We start from the raw sequence: 21003 nt of genomic DNA, 5'->3' as shown, positions 1-21003 counted from the left end.
ATAGCTATAAATATTTAGTAATGTTACTTATCTTTGTGCTCATGGATAGTAATTAGAAAAACATAACAGTTGTCTTGCAAACTAGTGGGCTTCAAGAAGGTATCATCTAAAATGACTTTAGAATTGTAAACGACAATTGGGAGTGGAGGCGGTGGGGCGCCGAAAGTAGATTTCTGTTTGGGAAACCTCTGTTAGTGAACTCTTACTGCTCTTTTAGATTGTAGTGGCTTCCTGTGGAAAATACTCTTGAGAATTTGGAAAATAAGATCAGAGAATCATAGAATCATTATGTTTGTGAGAGACCTTTAATCTAGCCGTTAACCTAGCACTGCCAAGTTACCACTGAACCATGTCCCTCAGCACCACTGAGGGATGCCTTCAGGGATGGTGAGTCAACCACTCCCCTGGGCAGCCTCTTACAATGCTTGACAACACTTTCAGCGAAGAAATACTTCCTTATACCCAACCTAAATCTTCCCTGGCTCAACTTGAGGCTCTTTCCTCTTGTCCTGTCCCTTGTTACTTCGGAGAAGAGACCAACACCCACGTCATTCCAACCTCCCTTCAGGCAGTTGTAGAGAGTGATAAGGTCTCCCCTCAGCCTCCTTTCCTCCAGGCTGAACAACCTCATCTCCCTCAGCTGCTCCTTATAAGACTTGTGCTCTAGACCCCTCTGCGGCTTCGTGGTTCTTTTTCGGGTGCACTGAACACAGCATTCGAGATGCAGCCTCACCAGTGCCAAGTACAGGTGGACAATCACTTTCCTAATCCTGCTGGCTACACTATTTCTGATACAGGCCAGGATGCTGTTGGCCTTCTTGGCCACCTGGGCACACTGCTGGCTCATATTCAGCAAGCTATTGATCAACACCCCAGGTCCTTTTCCTTCAGGGAGCTTTCCAGCCACTCTTCCCCAAGTCTGTAGCACTGCATGGGGTTGTTGTGACCCAGGTGCAGGATCTGACACTTGGCCTTGTTGAACTTCATCCCATTGGCCTCGGCCCATCGATCCAGCCCATTGATCCAGTCCCTGTGTAGAGCCTTCCTACCCTCAAGCAGATCAACACTCCCACCCAATGGGGTGTCATCTGCAAACCTATTGAGGGTGCACTCGATCTTCTTGTCCAGATCGTTGATAAAGATATCAAAGAGAACAGGCCCCAATACTGAGCTCTGGGGGACAACACTCGTGACCGGCCACCAACTGGATTTAATTCCATTCACCACAACTCTTTGGGCCCAACCACCCAGCCAGTTTTTTTCCCAGAGAAGTGTACATCCATCCAAGTCATGAGCAACCAGTTTCTCCAGGAGAATGCTGTGGGAAATGGTGTCACTCATAGTAGACTGTGCAGAATTTATTGGTTGGGGGGAGTGGACGGGGGCTTGATGCCACTGAAATAATTAACTTGGATGCCCTGTGAAGAAAATATTAAATGTTGACAGTATGAGCACATATAGGAGAAACAGATCAATTCATAGTTCTTATAAGTTGTTGTTTAGTCTCTTTTCAGATGAAGAATTCAAGTGGGCAGTTCTTCACTTAAATGTGATAGTCCCTTACTTCAAAGACACTTTTGTACCATCTTTTGAATTATAAAAGACCCTGTCATTTATTGGTATCAACGACTGTGTCCCTCTACTTCTCAGACTTGTGATATATTCTTTGATGCCACCCTTTATCTTGCTGTTCTGAATAATCCTGCAATGGTAAAAGGAACACACCATAAATTTAAATGCAGACTTCAAAATTTCTTCATTGGCCAGTGTGCATACCCAGATTTCAACAGCTCAATTGATGAGAGACTTGATAAATCTACTGCAAATAGGCATTTGATATTTAATGGCTTATTACTACTGTATATTGATGTTTGCATAAGGAGTCCAGAACTTAGTCTGTGTTGGCTAGGATGCAAGTTGTTCCAGTGCTTTCTGAAAGCTCAGTGATAAAATGGTTGTGTTTTCAGGGATCAGAGGGGGAACATCTAAATAAACTATCACCCTCCTCTTTTTTCAAGAGGTTGTGTTCTGTGACACAACAGAACACACTAAAACACACTTAAGTTTTTTTGCCCAGGAATACGAGTATTGGAAAGACATGATGGTCATTGGGGAGCAATCCCAGAAGGTTTTTGTTTATGCCAGTGCTCATTTTTGGTGCTTTCCTAATTCTGTGTTATCTTGCAAGTGGCTTTGGTCAGTTTCATTTAATCAAAATGTTCTTTGGAAGGTGAGGTAGGACGAATCTCTACTGTTATTACCTCTCCTGTTAGACTCTTTTAGTTGTATATGTAGACCTCTGAGATCATTTCTTCATAACCTTATCATCAGTATAGGCATGAATTCCTGTACATAGACATCTGTCCTTGTGCTTGTGTATAGATGTTCTGTGGACAGAACTGATAGACAAAAGTTGCTTGAAATGTTCAAAATGAAAAGGCTTTTTACTGTATGGGTCTTCCATTTGGATTTAGTTCATTTACAAACTGTAGCTCAACTATGCTCAGGTTCAGTACTTCTGAAATAAGGGGGATGCCCTTGTTTAATATTTTGAATAAATCTTATTTAGGCAAGTATAGTGGCTATCATCCATAATTCCAAAGCAGCTTGTGGGTTGGTTTTGGTTGGGGACAGGGAGGGAGTTTTCCCAGGCTAGACTTCAGAAGCTAACAGGTTCATATGCTTTTTCTTCACCTTTGGGGAAATGCTCTTAGCAGTATGCGCTTCAGTGGTGTCCTGTTGGCATTCCTGCGGGTTTTTGGAGTCCGGTTTACGTGCTTAGAAATGGTTGTTCATTGTCAGCTCTAGATTGGCTGCTAAGTTCTTTTTTAATAGAACTACATTTTTTTAAAATGATTTCCTAGCTTCTGCTGTTTTCAGAAGTCAGTTTCTGCTTAATCAGCAAGGATGGGATCTAAAGGTACATTCATTTAAAGAAAAAGCCTACAGAAATTATAGTTCTTTTGAGACATTACTTCAACTTGAACCAGAATTCTAGATTTGCAACTTTTAAAGCGTTAGCAGTGCGTGTGCTGTCACTGTGTTCAAGCAAGTGTAAGATTTGTCTGTACCATTCTTCTTCAAGAGTTGCCATTTCATTCCAACAGTATTCTGCATTTTATTGCATGTGCTTTTTAACGATCTAAAAAGTACGAACCTTCTGATAGTTTTTTTTAAGTTTTGTGCTGTCCAGTTAATACGTATGATGCCATCTAATCCCTCTTTGACAATACTGGTTAAGTATTTCCTCCTTCTTTCTCTTCTGTAGAAGAAAGACTGCAGCATGTTCTCAACAAGTGTGAGAGCTGTCATTAAACTTACTCCTTGATTCACACAGGAGAATGGAAATAAACATAGTTTGGGCCAAACATGAAAGACATGAAAGCTAATGAAGGATGTGCCAAGTATGTAAGAGATAAGAAGAGGAAAGATAAGATGTTATTTAAAACAAAGGTTTTGGGCTGATTTTGTGGAAGAGTTTTAAGGACAAAAAGAAATAAGGAGGAGATTTGTGGTATAGATGATGCTCTAGTGCTTTTTTTTAAACTTTTCCAGATCATTTCAATTCAGAAACTTGAGAGGAGTTTTTTCTAGCTGTGCCCCTCCTAACATCTTCCTCTTTGTTCTTGCACCCTGTGGTGTTCCTGTACGTTCCAAAATAAGGGCTAAAAGAAGAGTGTGATTCTCTTGCTTATTTCATTTTAATTCCATGATTGATTGATAAATTAGGAATCATTCCAAGTGCAGATTAAATCAGTCTTATTCACAATTTATCTATCTTGTAGGTAAATCATCTTCAAAACTTTTAAGTGCCATCCCTTTTGTCCTTTATATACAGTTAACTGTGATTGTTAGATTAGCGTTTCATTCTAGGAGGTTTGGGAAGCGGATTCAAATTTTACCTAAGCTCCAGCTTATTTCAAGTTCAGGCTTACAGAAGGTAACAAGTGTGAGTAAGGAATTTGAGCCCATCAGATTTAAAGTCTTAGAGCAGAGGCTTTTCTGTGTTGTCATTCTGCATCTAGAATATCGACTGAAATGAAGGTGTATTCTTTTTTTGAACAGTCTAGTCACAAAGTAAAATAGGGAAAATCTTCTGATATTTATTCACTGTTTTTGTGGGACATGTTAGTCTTAAAGGTATGTATTGTATTTCTCCTAGAGTAGAGAGATGTAAGGATAGCAGTGATAACAGCTTCTGTTTCAGAGGCTAGCGGAGTATATGTAACTTTTTGACTTATTTGTTCAGATACTTGCACATATCTATTTTTTACAGTATCAGCTAACATTCCCAGAACTGTACACTCAAGCCAATGTCTTTTAGAAATGTGAAACATGAATTTGGGGTGGTAACTGTTACAACTTTTGGAAGAGAGTATAATCCAAACCACTGAGAGTAAACGTCAGACTGATTACTGTCTTGAGATTTGTCTAGGCAGCATTCATTTGAAAAACAACTTAGCAGAACTGGATTGTCTGGTGCTTACTATTTGAATAAATGACAAAGAGCTCATTTTTTTCTTAGTTATACAAAGAGATGCACTAGTGTTGAGACTTGGATATCAGAGAGGAACCCGCCTAACAGTTTTCTAGTGGGGAACCTACAACAGCTAGCACAAGCAAGGGAAGTCAAATGAATGGCCTTGAAGGACTATGCAGGTGGGTGAGTGAATTCCAGACATCAACAATTAGTTAATCCTGTGCTGGGTTGTACACTCATAGATTCTTCATGACCCTGGATTCAGGGTTTTGTGTAATCCAGTTTCTCTTTCTTTAGTATAACTGTATCAATGAGAGCAGGCTACATGTACAGGATGCCAAAGATATTTTTGGCATGTGCCATGTTTCGGATTAATATTTTTGAACATTTGCCTAATCTGTTACTCAGTAAAAGAAAAGAGAGATTTAAGCTGTGTAATCTGAAATTCTGCATTAATAAGTTATTTATGAAACAGTGCTTAGTCTTCTCTGAAGTGGTTATATTCTTTTTCACTACAGCTGAAGTGGCATTTGTGACTTTTTCACAAACATGCCATAAACTGTGGAGCAGCTATGTAGAATTCTTGACGTGTATTTTGGTGTAGCCCCTCTGATCATAGCTTCAAGGTGAGGTAGTCAGTTTACTAAGGCACTTATTCAGTGTGTATGTGTTTCAGAAATCCACATCACGTGTATGTGACTGTTTATTCCCTTGTAAGTATGGCAATCTAATGTACAATAGAGGTTCTGATAACAGTGTCATCTGTGTGAGCCAAGACAGAGGGTACCAGCAGCAAGTTACTGCCTTCTGACATCCTCTTTGATTTGTTTCACACTGAGAAACAGATTGGAATTATGTTTTAAGATTTTTATTCTTTTTTCTTAGCCAATGAATTTGGCACAAGCATCCATCAAGTATGGGGAGGCATCTGCAGACAAGGATGTGTTTGGAAGTGGATTGCCACTAGGATGAGTTCAGCTAACTTCTAAAGGGCACTTGAGAAAGGTCATAATGAGGAAAGTTAATTGCTATGGCGTGCAGATAGATACGCACCATTGTCTACCACGTGCTAATGCATTGGGGATCTTTGTCTTAGATTTGCTAGTGGAAAGAAAGGAGGCAGAGAGTTCTTAAATGCTATACAGCTTCACTTTAAGAATGTTCTGGGATGTTGGAGGAGGGATGCTTGGATGCATCTGAAGGTGCAACTAAAAAGAGGAGACACTTGTGTAAGTTGTACTAGATTGTATGTTCAGTTAATGTGGATTTGAGTTCTCTTCCTTTAAAATTAGTATGTTAATAAGGTTATCTCTTTTTTTGAGCCCCAGTCTGTATATTGCTTAGGATCATACAATGCATTCAAATCCATATAAAGGATTACCTTAGATCAAATCTGTCTAAACATACGTATCCATAAAACACTTTCAGAAAGTCAAAAAAAAAAAAAAAAAAAGTGTCTTAATTGAATATTGCACAATAGGGTTTTGCCAAACCTGAAGTTGTCATCCAGGTGCAATGGAGATAACACAGCTTAATCAAGGTTGCAATCCAGACTGATGGAAATACTTCCTTTTTTTTTTTTTCCCCAAAAAGTGAAGATCAGTTTTTATTTAAGGTTCTTTTTAGTCTGTATTACATCTAGCTTTGTCATACGTATTTATGCTAGTTTGAGGTTAATGTATAGAAGCATGGGGAAAATCTATGATGTTGCATATGGGCAAATTCAAGTGGTACTACATTTTGCAACAGAAGATATTATTAAAATTGTACTTTTTTCCCAAATACATATAATGTAACCTACAGGCTCCGCTTTTCTTTGTCTTTTCCATTACTTTCTTGGGCATGTTTCTCATTCAGGGTTATGGGCAACTACTAAATATAGCCTGAGATATCGTAAAGAATAGGGAAATTGCAGATAATATGACTGACACAACTGTTTGGGGGAGCTGAGTGCAAGGGCGCATTTGGCGGCACTGTATGAGTCTGGCAGAGCTTATTATGTTTGGGTTTGGTTGGTCTGGCATTGGGCTTGTGTGTCTATAATAGGTGGATAATCGTCTGAGGTGCACTCCTGTGATTGTATATTTATTGCATGTCCTGTCACCGTTAAAGCAAAAGCAAATAAAGCTAATCCCATTTTTGATGGAAAGTGTCGTCCTGTTTTCAGTGATGATTCAATAGGAAATGTATTTCTTGCTGTGTACTTTATCAGTCATATAAACAGTTTTTAGAGGAAATTTTAAGCATAACCAGTGCCTAGTGAAGATACAGTTATGTTAACATTTTTGATCAGTAAAATGCATAGTTTCAAGTCTAAGCAAATTCACAGGATTAGAAGATATGCAGCTGATCATGTTGCTACAATGTAGTGCTGGGCTTAAGTGTCTGGCCATCCTGGATAGGTATGTTTTTGCTCCCTTCTTTTTGAACCTTAATAATAACCACTCAGGATTTCTATTGCAAGTACTGCTCAGTGAAAGCATTGTAGAACTGCATTGCTTATGTTCAAATTTCTAGAATAGACTTCTCACAGAAAAATCTTCCACTAATGTTTTTCTCTAGTGCATTTTTTCCACATGCTTTCCTAGATTGTATTTTTTGCTGCAGTTGCTAAAGGTTACTTAGTTTAGCACAACCCTTTTGAGATTTTTTTTTTTGCTAAATTTAATAAGCTACTATTTGCTATAAATCAGTTACTATGACTTCACTTTAGGATCTTATTTTAAGATCAGCACCTTACATGAAACTTAATTGTGTATTTTTCTCCCTTTCAGCAAGCTACATTGAGCGACCTCAGCTGATACGTGCAAAAGTGCCAATAGTGAAGTTCAGGGATAAAGTCAGGCAAGTATTCTGTTCAACATCATTTTTTAGGCTTTGACGCAGGAAAGCAGTCTATGTATACACTGTCCATATGAGTAGTCCTGCTGATTTCATACTTCGTTTATTTGTGTTGCGAATTTGTACAGCTAGCATGCAGTGACAGTCAGTTTACTTCCTCTCGTGGCTGAGATGCTGTTTAGTTTCTGGGATGTTAATTAGTAGTAGTACGTCATGTGTTTCTATGGGTTATGGGTACATAGTGGACTCCAGTTGGTAAATGGTTCATGACAGGAAAACAACAGTGGGAAGAAAACTGTCATGAAAGATAATTTTGCTTGCTGTGCAAACTTAACTGTTGAGCTACTTAAGGACTAATTCACAGCATTTATACTATAGAAACAACACTAAACCAAACCTGGGATTCTTGTGATGAGGTTGTGGTCTTGATTAAAAAAATTGTCTTTATTTTAGAAGAGTATACTCTGCTGTCTTTTGGGGAGGTATTCTTTGTTTAAGAAAGTAGTATTGCATGTTCTATTCAGTGTTAGGTACTAATTATGTGACTTTTTTTTTTAGAAGGGGAAGTAATTGGAGAGAAGTGGATGTGTTGTATGTTATTGTATTCATTGTATCTTCATTGTGAAGACATGAAAATGAATACTCAAGAGGGATGTAGTAGGACAGAGAACAATGTACTTCTTATTGTGTGTGATAAAAGTATCTGATAGAGGGAAAAACTGCAAAGCACTCAAATTGTTCGGGAGTCTCAAGAATGTTAACATCTTCCTATATTTATGGGCTTAGATTTTCTAAGACTTATATGTATCACCTTCATGGAATAACATAGATTGACTATTCTTTGTAAATAGTACTTTGAACAGTTCTCTTGTAACTATCTTATCCTTTCTATACAACTCTATCCTGTCTATACAACTCTATCCTATCTTATCCTGCCTATACAACTCTAAATTGCAACACTGTCTCTGTTAAAAACAAACAAGCCCGCTTCTCTGGCCTTTCTTTATAAAAGCATATCACATTGTGCTTTTGACACAATATACCTTTATCAGGGCAGAAATCCTGCTGTGATAAAACTGAATCTGTCATGTTTTCCATTTGAACTAATAAATATCATCCATTTAAGCTTTTCTTGCATCTGAGATTATGTAACACTTGTTAGACTTTTTGCTTTATACTTTTTTTTTTTTGCATTTTCACATAATCTCATATTTACTTCTGTATACTTGCTTATCTTTTAAAAATTGGAATAATTTTTATCTAGTAGCGTTCTCCTCTAGCAGTACAGAAGGTTGTTTCTCCCGTGCTTTCTGAAAGTATTGTCGAGCTAAAATTTGGGTTAAATGACTTAACTTCATATAACAATGCTAGTCTTTATAGATACACTAAATGATAAATTCCTGGTACAAGTATTGAATAAATCATGAAGTTATAGCAAGAGTATTTTTTGCCAATTTAAAATCAGAAAATAAACTTTAAGAAGAAACCTTAAATTTGGAAGCGATTATGTTAGATTGAAGTCTTTTTGTAGGCATTAATAGTCCATGCTTTGGTCAATTGCAAAAAAAAAGAAAAAAAAAATTAACAGTCATGATATGAATATACCTTACAGACAGGATTTAAAGAATTATTTTTTTCATGGTAAATCAAAGTATAATCTTCTTAGAGTAGAAGCTGCCCATTACATTTTTCATCCTAAAAAAGCCAGTACTATTCACCATCTGGATTCCTGTGCTGTTTTTTTGAAAGAGGGGAGAGGGAGGAGAATGACGTGGCTTTGGGTTGGGGTTTTAGTTTGTTTGGGTTTTTTTTCTCCCCAGTTATTTTTTCTCCTATGTAAACTGTCACCTCCACCCCTGTTTTGTCTTTTTATTTCAGCATCTGTCTCTTCCCAGTCCCTTACCTGCCTTTGTCTTTTGTAGGCTCATGCATATACATACGTGCACACTCATTCATTTTTTCACAGAGATCTTGAAAAATGGATTGAATGTTCTGTACAGAAGGCATTAAGCTTGTTTTAGCTAAAACCAGAAACTAAACATGACAAGCTTCCAGTGAAAGCCAGTTTTCTTGATGCCTGGCTGCTGAGATAAGATGGTAGAATTCAATGGGTGGTATAGAACAGAATCATAGAATAGTTTGGGTTGGAAGGGACCTCTAAAGGTCATCTACTCCGGCCCCCCTGCAATGATCTTCAACTAGATCAGGTTCCTCAGAGCCCCATCCAACTTCACCTTGAATGTTTCCAGGGATAGAGCATCTACCGCCTCTCTGGGCAACCTGTTCCAGTGTTTCACTGCTCTCATTGTAAAAAAAATTCTTCCTTGTATCTAGTCTAAATCCACGCTCTTTCAGTTTAAAACCATCACCCCCTGTCCTATCACAACAGGCCATGCTACAGACTGTCCTCATCTTTCCTTTAGGCCTCCCTTTAAGTACTGAAAGGCCGCTATAAGGTATCTGTGCATCTGAATTCTAATGTATTGCCAATGGTCCATATGTACCTGAAAATTGCCATTTCCCACTTACTTGTGATTTGGTGAATGAGAAAGCATTCAGTCTCTGTCTCGCTTTTCATCTTAAAGGGTTTTTTTGGCCCTATAATAGTAAGCAAAGATCCACTGCACTTAAAACCTTACTATCTTTTTTTGTGTAGTCCTTCCCAGGAAATAATTCCAATGCTGAGAGCCAGCATTGAGCCAGCAGAGCTACCAGACAAGCCTTTGACTAATTAGCAAGATTTCTGTACTACAGAGGATGCAAAAGCTTCCTGTTATGCAACATCTGATGTGCAGTTGACTCTTTCCCTCTCCTTTAGTGATTTTAGTAGAACTTGAGTCCAAACAGTTCCCAAACCTTTATCACTTGCCATAATTGCAACATCTATTAAATGTGCATATTAAAGTACAAAATAACTGCAATAGAATTTGCTTAATCAGCATCTAGTAAATAGTAATCTTGTCAATTGGGGTTAATTGGAATTACACATCATTACAGAAAAAAGATTCTTACTTTTGATCTCTTGGAATTCTCCTTCTAAGCTCATTGGCATGATTTCCTAAGTTGATATCTCAGAGAATCTTCTCTGGCATCAGATGTTGTCCATAGTAAATCACACAGTGCATATCTGGTTGGGAGAAAGATTCGTTAAAAATCCCAAACATATTTGATATATTAAGTTGTCCTAAGGTATAAATTTGGATCTACATGTACTCTGTATGTAAAACAACAATTACATTTTTATAACAATGGAATTCAAGTCTATAAGCAATTTGAGTACTATAAACAAAACCAGAGTAGACATCACAGCATCAAAACTCTGAAGTAAGTTTGTAGAGCATTATCTCTGTCATTAAGTAGGTAATAAATATTCTGAAAGTGAATAGCATGATGCTTGATTCTTTTTCTTTTCTCCTCCCCAATAGCCGTGTGGAGTTTGACTTGAATGTAAACAATGTTGTAGGAATAAGAAATACATTCCTTCTGAGAACCTATGCATACAGTAAGTTTTTAATGTATTTTCTTATTTCTATAAACTTTGGTTTTTAAATTTGTATTTTGGTATTAATAGGCTATTAAAATTCAGTTGAATATATTAGATTTCTATATAATTAATGACCTAATAAGCTGCATTAGATAGCTTTAAGATAGCTTCTGTTACTCCATATATATGGACAAAACTGATATATATTGGCTAGGTATGTTTTTAATTGAATATTGTTATATTCAGAAGATAACAAAGATTCTTCATATTAAGGTCCACGTATCTGCTACAAGGGCTGCTGCAGTATTCTGCAGATAACAAGAACATTATACTAATGGGTATCTAGTGGTATAATCTCCAGTTCCTTTTATTTCCTTACAGCCACTGATAGGGATGTGTGGCTGATAGCTAGCTGTGTCTGTATGCTCTTTCAGAGTCTTTCCTTGGAAAATCCAAAATACTTTTGGATCATCTACTTTTAGTTTTTATATTAATCCCGAAACAAAGCTGGATTTTGTCTCCTCAGGAGTTTGGATTTTAGGGAGAGATTGTGAAACAGACTTCTGAAGGGGAAGTAATAAGAACAACAGAACAACAGTCTTAGTGCTAAACTAAGGTTTTCTTACATAGCATCACAATATCATTTGGCAGATAAATACATAAGGAGTGGACCTCAGGCTAATTCTTCTAGGCCATTTGTGGTTCTTCCTTTACCACCTTCTCGCACACAGGAATTCCTTTCTACTTAGCACAGGAAGTTATCAGTAGAAGTTACTTTTACTAGTTAATTTTTACTAATATCTTGGTCTGAGTAGTTTCAGTGTTCCATATTCATGTTACTAGGAGAGTCTACAACTTGTCCTGGATCAGTTGGTCAACTCTAATTTCTTCATACATCCAGGAAGGCATATGATTGGAGAAGGATTTCCTTCCAAGCTTAAAAAGGTTAGGGAAATGGGGTCACTTCACCAAGTCTGATGTTGATATAGGTGTTCCTAACTCCTGCCACAGATTTCCCTTATTCCTCTCAGCAAATCACTGTAGGGCAGACAAGAGTCCAGATGTGAACAAAGCAGCAGAAAGGGTCCTAGTGTCCCACCTTTTCTTCCATTCTGCCTTGGTGCCCACTTATATAAGGCCAGAAAAAATGATATTTTTTTTTGTCTCCTGATGAAAGGTAATTATTGTTATTTTCTTGAGGTTAAGGAGTGAGTTAGTAGCTAAGAGACTTGTGATTGAAAATGTTGTCTCCTGATTGTCTAGACCTTATTAAATAGGCAAACTGTATCAAGTGTAGTCTGTCTTGTCTTCTTTGGACCAGAAAACGCTCAGGTGCCATAAGGCAAACAAAAGTAAATGTAAACTTTTATCAGACAGTGTCTTTACATACTTTTAGAAGTCATATCAATGGATGGATACCATTAAAAGTATTAGCCTGCTCAGTTAAATTTGTGGCTGAAGGGCGTCAGCCTGCATGGGAGAAAAAAGATCTAATTACTTCTCATGTGGAGGATGTATGGGTCTCATTTTCCGTTAGAACAAAGCAGCTGCTTAGGCAAACAAAGGACTTACTATCTTTGTGAACATGATTACAAAAGAAAAATCATAAATATTTCTGTGGATACTCTTGTGTCTTTTTGGAAATCAGCCCTTCTGTGTTGCTGCATAGGTGCTGTAGAAAACAACAAAGATGATATGGCAAAAGAAAAGCAGAACGTCCAAGAAAATGTAGGTAGATTAAGCAGAGCTGGAAACTGCAGTCTGTGCTGTTGTGTTATCAGTTGTTTCCCTAAGGAGGCATGTTTGCAATTAAATCAGCAATTGATGGTAGGTATTTTTCAATTAGTTGAAGGTGGACCTTTGAGCAAATGACATTACTGTGCATTTTCTTGAGCAGGGAGCTTATTCACTGATGAAAGAGTATCAAGAAAAGTTTACTGGCCATGTTGCATGCTAACTCTGTTATATACTAGTTACAGGTACTAGCAGACAGAAAACCTTATCTCAGAATAAGGTCAACTAAAAAGAGATCTTTTCTACTGTGACACACACACACAAAAGAGTCCTGTTGGGAATTTGAGCCTATTTGCATTTTTTGTTCTTGGAAAAATCCTATTTCAGTTAATGCATGTTCATATGTCTGTAAAGTAATTCTTCTGCATCTCACAGTTACTGTACTAATAGCCATATTTTTTTAGTTCAGCCACTGGGAATAAGGTGACTGGTGGTAAGAAGCTTTATTGTTTCTAAGAGGTCTTCTAGATCTAGATCATTCCTGCTGAGGAAAAAAAAAGTGCCACTTACAGGGGCATGCGTGGTGAACCACTGTGACCAGGTTGTGAGAAAATCACATGCTTGATAGCATTTTCAGAATAACAGAGAGCACCCCAACTTGTGCTGTTGTAGGATGTCTGTTGTCCTGGGTGAATTGATTACCTATTGTTATATTCCTGTCCTGATGTGCAGAATACAAAACTTTGCACAATGTTGTCAGGTTAGAAAAGATACTCGAAAAGATACTCTAAAACATATAAAACATTGTAAGGCCATCATAAGGCACGTGACTGAGCTGATAATCTGCTTCCACATATCTGCACATACTAAATGAAGTATGCTGCAAGGTCCCTAGGAGGTGGTGGTGAGTGACAGCTCCCTACAACAACTACTACCTTAATTAGAAGGCTATGTATATTCCCAGAAAATCACAATATCATACCTGGAATATGACTGTATTAATATCTTTCTTCATGAAAAACATATGTCTTGATTTAATGAGTTATTGTATCTAACATCTTATCTACATAAAAAGCTATTGAGGACAAGGCAAATTTAAAAATTAATGTTTGCATGCAGGTGTTACTGGTTTCATGGATCCTGAAGAAAACTTAAGAATGAGCTCTGTGTCCTCCAACCAGGAGAATTCCTTCCCCTGCCTCAAAGTTTATATAGCCTAAATAAATAATAATTAAAAAATTAGATGTGGTCTGTCCTGGCAGCAAGTTAATTCAGGGAAAATTAGTACAATGAACTGGAGAGAAATGGGATATGACACTGCTACATTCACTGATGCATTGAGTTTTTCTTATCTGCAAGTTAGCTGGCATGCCCCTTGTAATGTGTTTGTGGATCTTACTACTCAAAAGGCTGTTTTTAAATGTAAATATTTTTTTCTGATTTTTATAAGATGCATAGTAGTTGTAGAATAACTAAATAATTTCTACAAAATGGTTGCAAAAGGTAATCTTAGAATATAAGAGTATCAAATTGATCAAGTAGGAACAAATGTTGATTGATTGCTGCCCAGTTAAATGTGCTTTTTTTGAGATGTATTTATTTTATTTGCAGTTGAGAATCGAGTTCGTCCATTAGTAGTTGTGATTAAGAAGTGGGCAAGTTTTCATGATATAAATGATGCCAGTCGTGGTACTTTAAACAGCTATAGTCTTGTATTGATGGTTTTGCACTATTTACAGAGTAAGTATTTTTTAATGTGTTGAAACTGTCCCTTCTGAGTTCATGTTTGTGTAGTTTTCCTCTTTAATAAAATTAAACACCAGCAGGAATCCTCTTCCACACATAAAAATCTGAAAATGAAGGGTGTGTACTCCATTTCCTTAGTGCTGCATTTTTCTGTAACAAGTGGACCTCTTCTCTGGAGGCAGAGTTACCAGCTTTAAAAAGGTAAAAATAAAAAATAAAAAAAATATCAGTGTATCTGCAGGACACAGTGTAACTATAAAATAAACTCAAGCAGTAGTTAATGAAAGTCTGCCTTTCAACAAAGGGAAAATAAACTCAAGCTCTATTTAACAGAAATCTGCCTTTTAACAAAGGGAAAAGCCTAAACAACAATTTCAGTGGGTTTTGGTTTGGTTGGTTTTTTAGTGTTGCTTTTTTTTTGTATGTGGTTGTTTTGTTGGTTTGTTTTTTTAGTTTGGGAACTTCCAAGAAAATTCAAAGGGACAACAAATGCTCTGGGTCTTTCTGCTGTCTTCTGGGGAGCGAAGCACTGAACACGGGCTACATGTGTATGCAAGAATGCACTACCATGTGGTTAGATTTTTCTACTGATTACGGTCTTCTGTAAGGTGACAGATGTCAAAGACCATTATAAATTAGGATATTTGACTGCCAGTGGCAGTATCTTTTCTTGTGACTTCAGTATATTGAAACGTTGAACCTCCGTATGGAGCTGGAAAGCTTTACCTCAGAAACTAAGGATCCCTGTTGAGAATTCAAGAATCCCATACAGTCCATTTCAATGAATAGATTGAAATGAGCTTATCCCCCTCACTCCCTGCTATTTCTTTCTTTCATTAGAGGAAGTCCACATTTGTGATTTGTGTAGTTTGCAATTCTTGCTTAAGACATAGGGATTGTAATTTAAGAAATCATTTAGCTCAGTATGAGTTTCTTGGTTCTTTATTGGGAGATTTGAAAGGAAGGCAAGGAACCCCTGAAGTGTACGTCTTGAGGAGTAACATGCCTCTAGAAGTATTTTCTTAATTCCTGTCAGTTCACGTATAGACTGTGTATATTGCTGCTTGTTCTTATTCTACACCTTTGTTTTATTTTTTTGTAATGTGCTGATTATTCATGTTATTGTAATGACAACTGGTTCTTAACATTTTATGATCCTATCTGTGGACAAATTGCACAGGCTCTCATTTTAAACTTCTCATCTTTGTCAGTTTGTGTAGGTTTTAATATTTTTTATTATTATTATTATTATTATTATTTTTTAATCAGGTGGAAACAATGTTTAGTTCCTCTGACAGCTTGTTTGGCCTGGAATGTAGATACTTGCTGTAGAGTGGATAGCAAACTATTTATTAGTTTCAAGATCATGCTACATCCACTCTGTACTAGGGTGGAAAACTTTTTATGATAGTTGACTCAAGCTGGTGGCTTTTCTTTCAGCTGAACAGTATCTGTAGTAGAGGACCTAGGAGGGTGTTTTGTGTATTTACAGTCCAGTTGGCTGGAATAATTCTGAATTCTTTGATGCCCATACTGTGTGCTTGTTGATAATGTACCAATCATGAGGACAGTAGGACATAAGCTAGTCTATCCAGTGAATGTTTTTTTTCTCTACATATACTATGATGGAATGCCATAGATTTTTTTGTTTCTGTGGAAAGAAAAGAGAATGTGAGCACATCTGTTTTCACAGCTCTGAAACCATGCTATAGGTGACTAAGTACTTCAGTGTAGATCCTTAGTGCAAACCAGAGGGGGAAAAATCAATCAAACAAAAAATATTTATTTGGCAGAGATGAAATGACAATGAACTTAAAAATGCCAAAGTGATTATTAGATACAAGGTTGAAAATGTTGGGATGTACTGCATGTGAAGTTTGCTACGCAAAGGTAAAGCACAAGCAGGAGAGAAGAAAAAGTATGTTTACACAGTCTAGCAATTAGTGACCATTTTAACAGTGACTTGATAAGCATTTGATAGTTAGTGTTAAAGTTCTAATGGGAATAGGCCTTTTCACTTGGAAATTTATTCTCCAAATCTATTTTCATTGTATTGCAGTTACTCTAGAGACTTGTATTGGTTGCTGTGTGCAGTCATGGATAGCCAATTACTGAGCTGTGCATAAAACTAACTCACAAAAGGGAAGAGAGTGGGAGTTACAAGGAAGTATAAATGTGTAGGCTTGCCAGTATGTTAACAACCTTGAAAGCATGAGGGCATTTGCTGTAGTCATCTGTGGCAGCTGCCACAGTTGTCTAGGGAAGGGAAAAAAAAAGTTCAAATAATCCTTTTTGTGCAAAGCTATCATCAGTCAGCTGCCTGGGAAGGATCAGCAGTCCACTGGCCAAAATGGAGACTTTTACCTGTGCTTCATCAGCCTCTTCTGCTAAAAAAGGCTGAAGTGTGGCTCTGGACATGTATCTTACATGAGCTGTTTAGAGTCTAATGTTTTATTCATGCGGATTTTAACTTTTTTTTGTAAATTTTCCAGTTCTGCTATATGCATGTGATGCTACTGAAAGTTGCTTATGTCCTAGTCATAGAATGTCTAATAGAGCTTTTGTTGATGTTACTGGGGAGGAAAAAAAAAAAAAAAAAGTTTTCTGTTGCAGTAAATAGTGTCCCTGTCTTCACTAGGCAAATTGCTTTACCACTTAATCCATTTCCATATTCTTAAACTCATGTGGATGTCTTTGGACCTAAGGTTAGTGTGGCTTGAGTTTATTTTGTAGATACATCAGTGTGTTGTACATGAACTTTCCTCCAGGTAACAGGTCCACCTATCTTGTACAGTGAGAAAAGGAAAAATCAAGTAGTGAATTCTAGTGGTAAGTGGTAACTTTTCCCCTTAACTCCATCCTCTTAGCATAGCAAACAGATTCATATAAAATATCTTGATTGCTTGTATTGCTAAAAATTTGTTGCCTTTTATTTCTAGTGTGGCAGAGAACTGGAAATTATCCAAGATATAAGATGCTCTTGCATATTTCTAAACACCCACAAACAAAATAAAAATATTATTAAAGCAGCTGTGATCATATTCTTAGCAGTCCTGCTAGCTAATATAGTATACTCTTTGAAGATGTCCCAAGCATGTTCTGAGAATTCTGCTGTTCTGATTCTTAGTCCCTTTGGAAAAAGTATTCTGTAACATCCCATCCCCTGTGAGACCTTGTCTGAAGGGTGAATAAAGTCCCAAGTCGAAGTCCTGTGTGCTGAACTTAATTATCGTTCTCCCTAGTGAATGACGTAGACCAGTTCTTCAAAAAAAAATGCTGAAGACATGACATTAAAGCTTTAGTATGAGGAGTGCTCTAACAGTTCTGTAGCTGCTCTAAGACTTGCGTGGGATGTGGATACCGTGGGATTTTTGTTCTGTCTATCTGTAGGACCACCTAATCTGGGACATAAGATTTTTCCCTGATTCTTGTATCGTGCAATAGATGCTCTCCCATCCATGACTTTCATAAAAGTTAACAACTGCTTAGTTCATTTTGTGTTTGTTACTGTCGTTGATGCCTGCATAATCTCTTTAACCTGCTTGCTGTTTAGGAGACCAGCTACCAGCGTTAGACTGTATGTATATGTTTTATGGGGATTTTGCTAGCAATGATTACTAAGTCTGTTGGGCGTTTTATCTTTAGGTTACCTTTGGAGACTCACTATGTAATCCTTTGCATCTGAAGAATGTGTACTTCTCTAGTATCTGGAGACTTCCTATGCTGTGATAGAATCATATTGTATTAGATGTAGGCAAAAAAAGAACAATTTTTTTTCCTTTAGGGAATCTAGATGAATTTCTTATAGCCATGAATTACCATGAATTTTAAAAATGAAGTAGCACCCAGCTACTGTAGAATTTTTCATGTCTTCTGCAAATAGTATCTTTGTAACAGCTTCCCTTAGCTGAATTAACTTCTTATGCTACTATATACAAAATATAGTAATAGAAGGATTTGCTGAATAATTTACAAAATGCATGAAAGTAAAGTCATTGATAGATGTTTTTAAGATGGAATTTCAGTCCAACCCTTTGGTGTAGTTGATATGATATTGTTTCCTGTGAATTACATGAATCACAGCAATTTTAAACTTTTTTTTTATAGCCCTACCTGAACCCATCCTTCCATCCCTCCAAAAAAATTACCCAGTAAGTGTTTCTTATGAATTTACTACATCATATATTTGTATGAAGCTGCTTATCTAAAATACATGAATTCTTAAATATTTCTAATGGATTAAGTTAAACACAGTCTGTAAGCCTGGTCATTCATACACTAAAGTAAGCGTGAAAATGGTTATTTGCTGCTTTTTATTACTTAGCGAAAACAATCTGTTATATATGAGAAGATTTCACACACAGTTGGAAATGAGTGCTAATGAGAGCTGCTGATCTAATTTTTTTATGCTGACCGGAAAATATCCCTGTGTCATCTGTAACTTTCTGATTCTTATTTCTTAATACGTTAAGCAGTGTTTTTTCCATCCAACTATGGTGTTTCAGAATTCCGTATCTTCCCACAGCTGCTGATGCCTGATATTTCTGGGTGCAGAGAGTGAATGGTGTATGTTTACTAAGGAGACTTTTGAGACCTTACAAAACTGGGCTTCAGTCCAAAAAGGAAGTGACTTTTGGGGGCTTTGCTGTTATGTCCAGATCATACTCTGTTAATTTTCAGAGAACTCTGAATCAGTATGCTTTGATCCTCTGCAGAATTAGGACTGTAATTAGTGAGACTTAGTCTAAGGAAGATTACCTAGAAATAAGAGCTAGCCTCTGAAATATTTGTCTGGGGACAAAAGAGCTCTTGCTGAATAGTTCTATGCTGTAACTTATTCACAGAAACTCCTCAATTCTTTCCTCCTTACCTTTCCTCTCACATGTCACTTTTAAAATTTTTTCTTTATTCATAGTTGCTGTAGCTGTCCCTTTCTATGTGTTTTTTTTACTATTGCTGATAATTGTGCTGAGGTAGTATTAGCCATTCTTCCATTTGCATTTCCCGTAATGCTGAAGGGGGAATGTTTGATGACACTGTAGATCAGGGAGAAAATACCATGGTGTCAGCCATTTTGGGTAATTAGGATAATCAAGATGCAGAAGAAAGCTCTGAGCCATAGTACACTGCAGTTTTATTTCTATTTTGTAAACCTGCTTAGGCATACCTGTCCTAAATTATTATGGTCTTTACTTTTTTCTCTGATTTTTTACTGTACTATATACTTTCTTCATTGTTAGTGCTCAAAAGCACTTGAAGATGTTTTTCATTTCTTGATCAGTTTTTGCTAATTTTGCTAATTATGTTTGCTTAACACTCACATGCTGTAGCATTTTGAGTAGCATGTAATTTAAAGAAAAGAACTGGAAGGATTGGTAACTTGACTCCTTTTATATTTATATATAATTTATATTTTATGTAACATTTATATTTGTAGTGCTTGAACTTTGTAAAGGCCTTCAGAGGACTATACAAATATTAGTGGCTTAAATGATTAAAGCAAAAATATACAATACCATAAGCTGAAAAATCTAATGAATTTGTGCTAAATGCAAGTTTTTACCTTGTGTTGTGTGAAAGTGGTAAATCACTTGCAGGTTCCTGGGGCTCTAGAACACTGCTGTAAGAATAACATTTTTTATCCTGTTTCAGTGGAGATTTTTTGTTGTTGTTGTTAGTTATCTTGCCTTTGGAGGATGGACTAAATATTGTAGGATTGCTAATAAAAAGAATATTTTATACATGCTTACTATAAAACTATGGATTAGGATTTTTAAAAATGATGCTAGAAGTTTTCAAATATATTTTTTGTCTACTGTCTCCATTAGAAATATAACTGTTTAAAAATTGTGAAAGTTACAATTTCTGAGTTGTGATATTGCAAAGAAATTTAAAATTAAAATAAGAAATAGACCAAAACAATTCTGTTCCTTTAACCCGAAGTAATAATTACAAAGCATGGGCAAATTTAAGTATCCAGAGAAACCTTATGTTTTTCTTGTAGCTGGTCAAAGCTATGTCTCCGTCCTAAGACTACACATAAACACTGCTTCTCCCCTTCTGAAATAAACCACCCTACCTGCAATCTGTTTTTTACAAATTCAAATCTGCAACTCTTTCTGCAACCTGAAAATACTTCTGTGCTTTGAAAGAAACTGCTTGTTTTAAATTGTAGGCGCTGTGTAAAAAGAGACCTGCTTACCTTGAGTGAGAAACAAAAGGCAGATTCTGTGACTTACTATATCCCTACTGTAGATGTGAAGGGTGAGAAGTCCTGGAATGCCAGCAAATCTGCCCACCTGAGCATTCTATTGCTGTGAGGGAGCCTCCAGCTGGCACCAAGCTGTTGTGTTTTGCAGCCCCTAGTTTAGAGGGAGTATTGGACCATGTCAGATGTGGGATTGGATTCTGGGGCTTCCTGCCCCCCAGCCAGATGGGCTGACTGAGAGTAGCCCACTAAATATGTTGATCAGTTTTGAAGCCTATATAGAACTTGCTTCCAAGTCAGGAGTTCTACAGACAAGCTCTGGAGAACCTGTGGTGGCTGAGGCCATTACGGCTTCTGATTGTTTTGCCTGTGTGTTTGCCGGAGGTGAGCATTGCGGCAACTGGGAGTCAGAAGGGAATGTGTGCCCAAGTCTCCAGTGTTCCAGAGCAGCCTGGCGTATTAGCTTAAATCCAGATGGAAGTGGGTCTCCACTGGTGCTCTGGATTGTGA

General features: G+C 37.1%; 1 protein-coding gene across 3 annotated transcripts in view; it reads left to right on the top strand.

Moving 5' to 3' along the window:
- TENT2 (terminal nucleotidyltransferase 2) overlaps positions 1-21003 on the top strand; it is a 46612-nt gene that overhangs the window by 8153 nt on the left and 17456 nt on the right. For all 3 annotated transcript variants that reach the window (XM_074165805.1, XM_074165807.1, XM_074165806.1), the window contains 4 exons: positions 7255-7324; positions 10747-10823; positions 14151-14279; positions 18393-18436. In XM_074165805.1, coding sequence (XP_074021906.1) covers positions 7255-7324; positions 10747-10823; positions 14151-14279; positions 18393-18436 — 320 coding nt within the window. The remainder of the gene's footprint in view (positions 1-7254; positions 7325-10746; positions 10824-14150; positions 14280-18392; positions 18437-21003) is intronic.

The sequence above is a fragment of the Numenius arquata genome, chromosome Z (genome assembly GCF_964106895.1).
Source record: "Numenius arquata chromosome Z, bNumArq3.hap1.1, whole genome shotgun sequence".
Lineage (NCBI taxonomy): Eukaryota > Metazoa > Chordata > Aves > Charadriiformes > Scolopacidae > Numenius > Numenius arquata.
The sequence above is the reverse complement of the archived record's forward strand: the minus strand, read 5'-3'. Positions and strand labels throughout refer to the sequence as shown.